Source organism: Sphaeramia orbicularis, chromosome 10, assembly GCF_902148855.1.
Source record: "Sphaeramia orbicularis chromosome 10, fSphaOr1.1, whole genome shotgun sequence".
NCBI classification, from domain to species: Eukaryota; Metazoa; Chordata; class Actinopteri; order Kurtiformes; family Apogonidae; genus Sphaeramia; species Sphaeramia orbicularis.
The window spans coordinates 32,962,792-32,972,647 of record NC_043966.1 but is presented as its reverse complement, the minus strand read 5'-3'; the positions used below and the strand labels follow the sequence as shown (position 1 = coordinate 32,972,647).

At 39.0% G+C, this 9,856-nt stretch overlaps 1 protein-coding gene across 1 annotated transcript; it reads right to left on the bottom strand.

Annotated features, from left to right (window-relative positions):
- Positions 1-5,749: 5,749 nt before the first annotated feature.
- Positions 5,750-9,211, bottom strand: hbegfa (heparin-binding EGF-like growth factor a). Its single transcript, XM_030146218.1, has 6 exons — positions 8,948-9,211; positions 8,013-8,264; positions 7,729-7,927; positions 7,464-7,619; positions 7,285-7,368; positions 5,750-7,169 (listed from the first exon to the last, which is right to left on the bottom strand). The coding sequence occupies exons 1-5, from the start codon at positions 8,988-8,990 to the stop codon at positions 7,299-7,301; spliced, it is 720 nt and encodes a 239-aa protein (XP_030002078.1). The 5' UTR covers positions 8,991-9,211; the 3' UTR covers positions 5,750-7,169; positions 7,285-7,298.
- Between the last annotated feature and the right edge of the window lie 645 nt (positions 9,212-9,856).

Below are 9,856 nucleotides of genomic sequence, written 5' to 3'. Positions count from 1 at the left end.
TCTTTATAATTAAAATGCACTGTCGCACTGATTCTGTAAAATTGTAACTTAATAAAATAGCTGCTTTGTTCTGATTTAGATGCATTTGTTTTGCATTCTGGTCAAAAAATTGTATTTTTCCCCCATGGTATGGTAGTTAGCAAAATATGTTTGAAGTGAAAAGACGTGTTTGAGCCTAATGGCAAAGACAGAGAGCGTGACTCAAGAATGAACTGTTTTTCATCTAACTAATGAAGGGTGTTGCTGAATGAACATCAAATAAATTATCTTTCATTACTTCATGTTTCTGCCTTTTGGGGATCACTGGTTGCAGTAAAAAAAAAAAAAAAAAAAAAAAGCAGAGGAGGGGGGGCATCATCCTCTGTTTGCTTATTATTGTGATTTGCATGAGACGTTTAAGAGGCAAAAGGAAGAGTAGAAAAAGGGAGACAGGAAAAGGATGAGGAAACTGATGAGGGGATATGGAGTAAGGAGGACAGGAATAGAGAATAAAGGCAGCTCAAAGGGACTAAAGGGTCAATTCAAATAAAGAGCCACAGATGGAAGAGTTTGCAGTGACAGACAGTGACAGAATGACACCACTCGCAACTCTGTAAATCTTTTTTATCCACATGCACGCGAAGACAAGTCAGCGCCCTCCTAAGTAGAAATTCTCACCTTGACCCATTCTCCATCTTTCTCTCTTCGTCTCTGACTCCCCTTCTCAGATTACTGCCTCGACCTTATCTCTCACACCCTCACCCTCCTTTTTGGTTGGTGGTGATGCAGACCACAAACGCATGTACAACACTGATGTGTGTAAAATCCATTCATCGTAGACTCATTTGGTCATTGGCCACAATGGCTGTGTCGCTGTCACCATCTCATCTATCAGGCCTGAGTGACATTTGTAAACGTACAGGAGCAAACGGGGACCTCTGTAGCATCATAAAAGCTGTATGAAAGTGGATAATTGTACTTTTAATATCCAAAGCAGCCTCTGACAGACACACACTCATTAATTCCTGTAATAATTTGTTCCTGTTGATGATATATCCGGTTGATATGTGATTATATTTCCAACTGTTGTTCTGCGTACTTCCATTATAAGTGTGGAAACTACCCATTGTTGCTCCTCAGCGGCAAAGGAAGCACCTTTCACAACAATCTCACCCTGCTAACGCTGATTCAATCCAGTGCAACTGTTGTAGAGTCTGATTACTCAAGTCTGCTTGGCAATGTATCAAGTCACCGGGGTGGTTTACTGCGACTTTTCATAAAAGCTTTATTGAGTAATGTAAGACGGCTACAACTGCAATAATTTAGCACACAAATAGTCCGCACCGATTTAGTGTAATCAGCAGATAACAGGGCTGTTGTATTACTTTAAATATAAGAACGGACATAAATAATCACATCTTATTTTAGCTTTATTTACAGTGTCACTTCAGATTGAAGGTGTTTATTGCTGCTAGTTTGGGTGAGCACAGGTGCTGCAAAAAAAAAAAAAAAAAAAAAAAAGAAAAAAGGAAAACCTTACAAAAACAATAGCAATCTTGGAAATTCCCAGCAGACTGTGGCGTACAATGAAATCTGGTACTTCCACTGAATTTTGGCCAACTTGCAAGGAAATGCCTTCTGAGCAGTGGAAATATCCTCTTTTACTCTCTCTAGGAACATTCGAGAACACTTATAAGGCGCAGACCAGGGACATGTGGAGTTTCTGTGCAGCCGTTTCTGTGACCCTACAAGGAAAATTCAGGAGTGGTGCGGCACCGGCCTGATGGTGGGCCACCATCCCGAACATTATTTCCTGGCTGTGGTCCACTAGGCCACAGAGAAGCAGAATGCAGCGAAGTCTCTTCTCTCTCAGCAAACTGGCTCTTTGGTGGCGATCAGCCCCGGGAATAGCAGCTATGTGACCATGACTGCACAGCACTATTTCTGTGTGCTCTGCCACTTGACATTGAGAGGCCAGGATTATGTGGCTCCACTACTGTAAATGACTAGCCTCTGTCACATATATAAACACACATGCTCATGTGTGTATCTGCACATACACTCTTATATGAGCAGAAAATTAGCAGCATTTATTTGTATTCAGCAAACTGACACTGCAAAAACAGCTCTAGAAAGAAACCAAATACTCTTAAAATTTTTTTGTATTAACTGACTTTTCCTAAACTTAGGTTGCAGAGCTGTATTTATTAGGTTGCGTAATTGCACGATAATAATATGATATGTGAATTTGTTAGTCTTGTTCCTTTTATAATATCCTTATACAAATAGAAAACGAATGCTTCTCCGGAAAGATGATATAGAGGAGGGGTCTTGGATGTAAAAGACTTAACATGATGAACATTATGTAATAAGTCAAAAAGCTTCAACAAACAGGAAGTGATGTCAAATGTGCAACAAGATGAAAGATACATAAAAGATGCAAAAACACAAAAACAATGTAAAAGAGACCTTGAACTATTGTTCTGATAGAGCACAAGTCAGTCAGGTGTGTGTTTTTTTGTGTATATTAGTGTTTGAATCCATGTATTTCATGTATGTTAGTTGATGACAGTGTTGCACAGCAGCGTTATCATCTAACCATGATTCATACTGATGTTCCTGCAAAGTGCAATTAATTCAACATTGTTTTTATGGTATAAGAGAAAGTAAAAATGTTAACATTGATGCTATTCCTGACACAAATGTGTGTTCAAAATTTTCACCATTGGGATGAACAAATTTTGCATGGCTAGATATCTTAAAACATAAAACTATGTTGAAAAAAACACTGATATTTGAGCAAGTTGTGCTTATTACAAGCAACTAAAACTCAGCTAATTAAAGTTCACATTATCCCATTAAGACCCAGCGCTACTTTTGTGTCACTTTCCAAATAAATTTTTCCCTCTATTTAACTTTTCTTAAGTGATTTATCACCATTTATGATATTAGTATCCTCTGTATTTAGCATTTTTTTCAGAATAAATTACATATTTTCCTATATGTAATCTGTTGATCATGGAGATGTTCATTAAAGCTAAGAGTACATTCAAAGGTAGTTAAATCAGAAAGAGAAAACTGAAGAAAAAGTGACATTTTCAACAAATATACAATTAACTAATCATAAACCAAGTGTGCCCATCCACTGCCATTGATCCAACTCCATAGGTTTTACTGGTGAATCAATGTTATAGAAGATGATAGTGTTTCCATGGTAACTATGGAGCCTCTGAACATCCAAATGAGTCATATCTGATGACCATGAAAAGATAACAAACTGTATTTTACACCAATTATATACATGTTTTGATAGGATTAATGGATCAACAGGTATTGAATATTTTAAATCAGCATATGCTTTTGGTCACCGGTGGCTGTTTAGGTCTTTATGGGTCAATAAATGCAGAAGTTATTGAAGCGGGTTCACTGTTATAAAAATTACAACAGGGAAAACATGGTGTGTCTCTGGGACCCAAACTTACAACCAAAACATATACATTTTTAGGGCTGATCTTTCATGCCTCCAAAACAAAACTGAGTGACTCCACATTACTACCTAATCGATGGAATCTTAGAACATCAGTCTTAAAAAAATAAATAAATAAATATAAATAAATAAATAAAATACTAACCCATAAAGACCCAGTGGTACTTTTGTGGCAGTTCCCAAATACATTTTTCTCTGTATTTAACCTTTCTTAAGTGATTTATCACCCTTTATTGTAATATTATCCTCTTTAGTTTGATTTTCTTTTTCAGTGTAAATCATGTATTTTCCTATATTTAATTCACTGATTATGTAGATATTCATAAAAGCTTAGAGTAAATTCAAAGGTTACAATATCAAAACAGAAAAAACTGAAGAAAAAGTGACTCTTCAGTAAAATCTATCATTAATTGAACCTAAACCAAGCATTTCCATCCGATGTCATTTATCAAAGTCCATTGGTTTTACTGGTGAATCAATGCTGTAGAAGATGACGGTGTTCCATGACGGTTTCCATGTTCACTACATAGCCTCTGAACATCCAAATGGATCATATCTGATGACCACGAGAAGATGACAAAGTGCATTTTACACTAATTATTTACAAATATTGATAGGATTAGTGGATCAATGTGTATTAAACATTTACATCAGTAGTGGGTCTTTATGGGTTAATATTCAGAGGGTGGTTTTAGCTTTTTGCAGTGTAAAGCTAGCCAAGTACTAGCTGGAATATCATAGTAACACAAAGTTAGATCTTAAAATGAGATAACTAATGAAAAACACACTCTTTACAGCGTACATAAGCATCATAGGCTTTATCGAGTGATGTAAGTGAATTTCCTCAAATGGAATTAGACACAATGTAAAAAAAAAACAAACAAAAAAAAAAAACAGGTACAATATGTGCATGGGAACACAACTGCTTCTCCTTTTTCCTGGAGGAAAAACAGTTAAATGCTGAAATGCTGTTTTTCAGTTACTCAACACATAGTATGAAGAGTGCTTAGTCCTGACTCTGGCACCACACCCTTCTGGTTCAGTTGAACATCTGTCTTCAACTACCATCACCCAGTGTGAACATGTGAGCCCTGCAGTATCTTGTTATTTCAATATATATAGAAAGTATGGGAATCAAAGCCACTAACAATGTTAAAAGTGACCTCATAGCAAACATGTAAACACTGGTGTTTTGCTGTGGATTTTTGCTTGTAATGGTTCGGTTAACCCCAGTAACCCACGCAGATGCAGCACGAAGGCATTGCTGTACCATATTCCCACTAAGTCACACACACACACACACACACACACACACACATATACAATGTCAGTGTAACAACATCCGTGTAGGAGGTGACTTCAAGGGGTGACTAACGTTTGGCTGGGTCTCTGCCTGCCTTTGAGTCCAGCTGGGTCTTTTGACTGTCCTTACCCTGTTAAACCTGTGTGCGGCATACATGACAGCATTGTTGCATCCTGCTAGTATTTGCCCTATGTGGTCTCTCTGAACTCTGCGGCATTCAGCGGCGGTTGAGGTCTCAGATGTTACAGTGGTGGTTGTGTCTTTGAACATGACATCTGTTGGCTGTGTGAGTAATGGTGTGTGCGCTGCTGCTGCTGTGGCTGCTGTGGCATGATGTGTTACGGCTGAACATCAGGTGTTGCTTGGCTTGTATACGCCGCACATCTGTTCCCCCGTGGCTGAGTGAGTAGATACACAGCGGTAAGTGAGTCCTAACCGCACGCACTATCTGTCAGTGAGACTGATGATGGTGTCAGCACATGAAACTGATAACGTCTGTTTTACATGCGGACCAATGAGTGTTCTACTAAGCAAGATGTTAGGAGATAAAAAAAAAATCCCTGATGCAGATTTCACCAAAGTCTTTCTACATCAATCAGCACTGACTGAAAACATGTGCCTTTTGAGCTCTGAACATAACAGCACTAATGAACAGGATACAGGTGCTCTGGTTAAAACAGGCAGCTCCCACGTCACAGACAAGGGAAATAAAAATATTATGTTTACTATAATTACATCTCCTGAATGGGTCAAAGGAACACATTAGGTTATCATATCCAGACTGGCCATTTTAAAATATCACACTGACATGTGGCCCACCTAAGGAAGTGAACCAAAGAGCTAAAATAAACTTGACCTTACTGAAGCTGATCGCTCAGTACAATATCTTACAGATTCCTGCTGAGAACATGGTGTGATCACCAGGAACCCACCTGTACTGTATGTCGACAAGCAACACAACTACAAGAGGCGCAACACTGTGATAGTCATTTCAACTTTTATTTTGCTCTGAAAAAAAAAAAAAAAAAAATCACATAAATAAAAATCACTTCAAAACTGCAGGACATGTTTTGAAAGGGTGGAACACTTGAATTCACATTATTTGCTTGACAGCTTAACAAAGATCTCAGTGTGTAATGATCACTGAGGGAGTTTCTGCTTTGATGATGGTAAGACAAGACAGGACAGTACAATATTTCTACTATATTCTAGCTACAGTGCTTTGGCTTTAAACCCCACCTTTCTCTCTGTTAGATGTTTCTTAATGGACACAATGAAGCTGTGAGTACACAGTTTTGCTGCCTATGTTAATGAACACAGTCATATAAGGAGAGTAGTAACGACAGACTCCGATCTGTCAGATTAATATTGAGGCTAAAAGATAACGGTGGTGAACATCCCCGAACCTGCAGGATAAATGTGGGTGGGGGGAAAGCCCCCTCTCTCATTACCACCACTGAAGTGCCTTTGAGCAAGGCCCCTAAGCTGCTGAACCGTTCCAGTGCAGCTGCTCAGATCAGACTGGTTTTACTGGGCAGCTTCCAGATGTGTGTTACTGTGTGAGTGTGAACAGGGCGTTCCCATAAAAAAGAAAAAAAAAAAAAAAAAATCACTGCCATTCAGTGAAACAACCCTGAATTGAATTAATTAAAGAAAAGGCTTATTAATGAGCTGATCAATTTATTAATCACAGTGCTATTGATCATCTGCTGAGTTCCAAAATTTAAGCCACAAATCAGATTTTTTGCATCTCTTTTCATGAAACACATACTGTATAACCTCCACAAGCTTCCATAATGTTTCCATTTCTGTTTCATAAATAAATATTATCCAATAAGAAATATAAAAACAACTGTAACATCACTTTTTTTTTAAAAACTGTTGAAGGTGGTTAAAAATCTACATAAATACAGTTAAGATAAATAAATAAATTAAACTTATAAATATACTGTTTACTGTACACAAAAACGATGGACTTGTGCAGGAAATATAAAATGCTGTCTACTGAGAAAGAAAAAAAAAATCCAGGTTGAGCATTGTTGATAAAAATTCTGTTCAGTTCAGTCTGTAACTTCTTTTCACACAGTCGAGAAGCAGCGCACAGTCCAGACATGTTCCTTCTTCTCATTTCTTCGTCACCTGACGTTTGTCTCATCTCCAGTCCATCCTCAGGGCCAGTCGCTATTCCAGTTGCAGGAAAGCTATCTTCTACTATGTTCTCGAGGCCTTCAGGAATATGTTGAGGTGCCCGTTTTTCCATCTCGTCGACCTAAATCTTCCAGCAGAGGATCAGGAATGCCCTCTGTTCCCTTCTTCATGTACGTTCCTTTTTTCCAGGACCCCCCTTTTCGTGGTTCACTTCTCTTTTTCTATTTTGAGGTAGAATTTCCGCATCTTTGCCTACCATAAAAAAAAAAAAAAAACAACAACAGGGGAATTAGACAAATGCATTTCAATCAGGCACAAAAAATAAGAAATGTATCAGTATATGTGTTTGTGTTTGATCACTACTTACCCTTCTGTGGCTCTTCAGTGGTTGGATAACCCTAGTTTGACCTTCTCCTCATTCTCCACATCATACGCTCCCCGCTTATGGAATCTGTAACCAAACGCAACAATTAGAGGTGAGCCTATTGCAAGAAGTATCAACCAAATCTGTAGAAATATGAGTGTGAATGTGCATGTTTTGCTTACCTGAGCATTAATAAAAGGCCGATAATGGTGAGACACACAGACGACAGCACCACCGCCACCACGGCCAGGGCGGTGGTTCGGTTGTAGCCCTCCTGAGGCTTCTCCACAGGCAGTGTGAAAAACTGACACCTGTCCCCGGAGTACCACTGGTGGCAACTGCAGAAGAGAGAGAGAGAAAAAAAAAAGAAACAGCCCAGGTTAAATACTTCCAAAAACGACCTGATTTGATGGTTGATGTGCACATACTCTCAGAGGTGGTACTTACACACAGGACGGGGCCCGGATGTCCCTCAGGTACTGACAGGTGCCGTGAATGCAGAAATCCTTATACTTTCTCTGGCAAGGATTCCTCTTCTTCCCCTTGCCCTTTCCCCTCTTCCTTCCCTTCCCCTTCCTTCTCTTTCCTTCAGTGCCCTCGGTTTCCAGGATGGCAGACGGGTCTTTGGGTTTGCTTGACATGGCAACTAAACAGAGACAAAGAGTGAACATTTAATCCCCGGTGTCAAACATTATAATGGGACAATTTACAAAAGTGAGTGCGACTCTTACCTCGTGGCAGTTCGTAATCTCCAGACAGGCCATCCTCGTACTCATCTCCATAGTAGTACTCATCTTCATCTTCGTAGTCATCCTCCTCCTCACCTTCCTGACCATAATCCACCGTTGTCGTGCCCACAGGCCTGCTCTCCTCCTCCGTCCTCCTGTCTTTAGTTGTGTCAAACAGGTTGATAACAGCTGTGTGCCTCTGCCTGTCACTCTCATACCTGTCGACTGCAGCGCCGCTGGCCAGTCTGGACACCACTGAAGAAGAGAACAGAAGGTTGAAAGTGTTACAACTGCTGATCAGTAGATTTTAAGGCATTTTTTTTGCTCTTTCAGTATGGGAACTCCGTGCACACAGGTTAGACTGCCAAGGAGGGCGGACCTTCAAAGGCAAGTTGAAACATGTTGTGCACAAGGAAACTCTAGGCAGGATTTTGTTTCTTTTGTGCTCATGCTGTTAGGAAATGCACACACTCAGATACAGCCCAGAGGGTCCTTATTATCAGCGCCTTGCTCAGAGGCACTTGGGTAGAAAGGCTTGAATGACAAACTCCCTCAGGTTTTTGGACTTTGGAAGGAAAATGCAGTAATATAAGTTGGTATAATACAATCCCTGCCTCATACACACACACAAAATGCATGGACAGACACTTAGCTAATGTCAGGCAAGAATATGAGTTAAAAATAAATGTATCCAGTTACATAAAGCATGCTCAAAAATAGAGAGATGACCCCATTAGCTCCCGAATAGCCTGGCATCATGAAAATCAATGCTGTAAAGGTTATGAAGTTTACAAGACGTGATATAATGCCTCATGTCATGCTTGGGTGGATTATCCAGAGTCAGAGTGCACAGAGGATATGGCATACAGCAAAGATAATAAATATAAAAAATAAAACAGATCTGACAGGAAAAAAAAAACGCAGACATCCAAACTTACCCAAGGCGTGAACCAGCAGGATCACAACACCGAAAATCCTCATGATGTCAAAACTTCCAGTGAGGTTTAAGAGGGAAAAAAATGAAACTTCTGATCTACAAGTTGTAGTCCTTTCACTTGTTACGGTTCTAAAGTATTCCTTCTTTTTCGCTTTTTTTTTCTTTCTTTCTTTTTTTTTTTCTGGTGTTAGTTTATTCCGCTTGCTTGCGACTTGTTCCTTGCGTCTGCAGCGTCAGAGGAGCGCAGTGAAAGAGCGTCCGCACAGAGGCTCCGTGGTATTTATGCGGCTCCTTCCACCCCGCCTACACACCGACCAGCAGACCTATGAACACACACAAGCACACACACCCACACACACACACACTGCGGAAATATATCAGGACGACACATTATCATCATCATCATCATCATCCACACGGCAGAAATGGAATATACACCTACTGTCACACCAACTAGTCCAGATGATGTTGGGTTATATGAGGAAAACCTGTGAAAATCATATGAAATAGACTTTTATATTATAATATTAGAACACAAAGCTACTTTTATAGCCCACATATAAAGTTTAATTAATAGTCTTAGTTTTATAGCCTTAATCTGATTAAATCTATCATAGTAAAATCATTGGCATGGTTTGATTAGTGTGTTTCTTATTCTTAACAAGCCTGTTTCATTAAAAAAATATTATCCATAGATATTATAGGGCCGCAACTCAATAAATATAACTAACTTAAAACAAAATAATAATAATAATAATAATAATAATAATAATAATAATAATAATAATAATACAAAATGAAATCAACTAAATGAATAAGAATAACTGCAACAAAACGAAATAAACTGCAAATATTTCTCTGTATGAACTTGTGTCTAAATACCACAAGTAACTTAATAGAAGTTCAACAA

What these genes read in the sequence shown, in the direction of transcription:
- hbegfa (XM_030146218.1), bottom strand. Translation starts at nt 8,990, where the DNA reads ATGAGGATTTTCGGTGTTGTGATCCTGCTGGTTCACGCCTTGG. An exon ending in CCTGCTGGTTCACGCCTTGG is followed by an intron (nt 8,265 to 8,947) that starts GTAAGTTTGGAT and finishes TCTCTTCTTCAG; the next exon opens with TGGTGTCCAGACTGGCCAGC. An exon ending in GGCCTTTTATTAATGCTCAG is followed by an intron (nt 7,369 to 7,463) that starts GTAAGCAAAACA and finishes GTTTGGTTACAG; the next exon opens with ATTCCATAAGCGGGGAGCGT.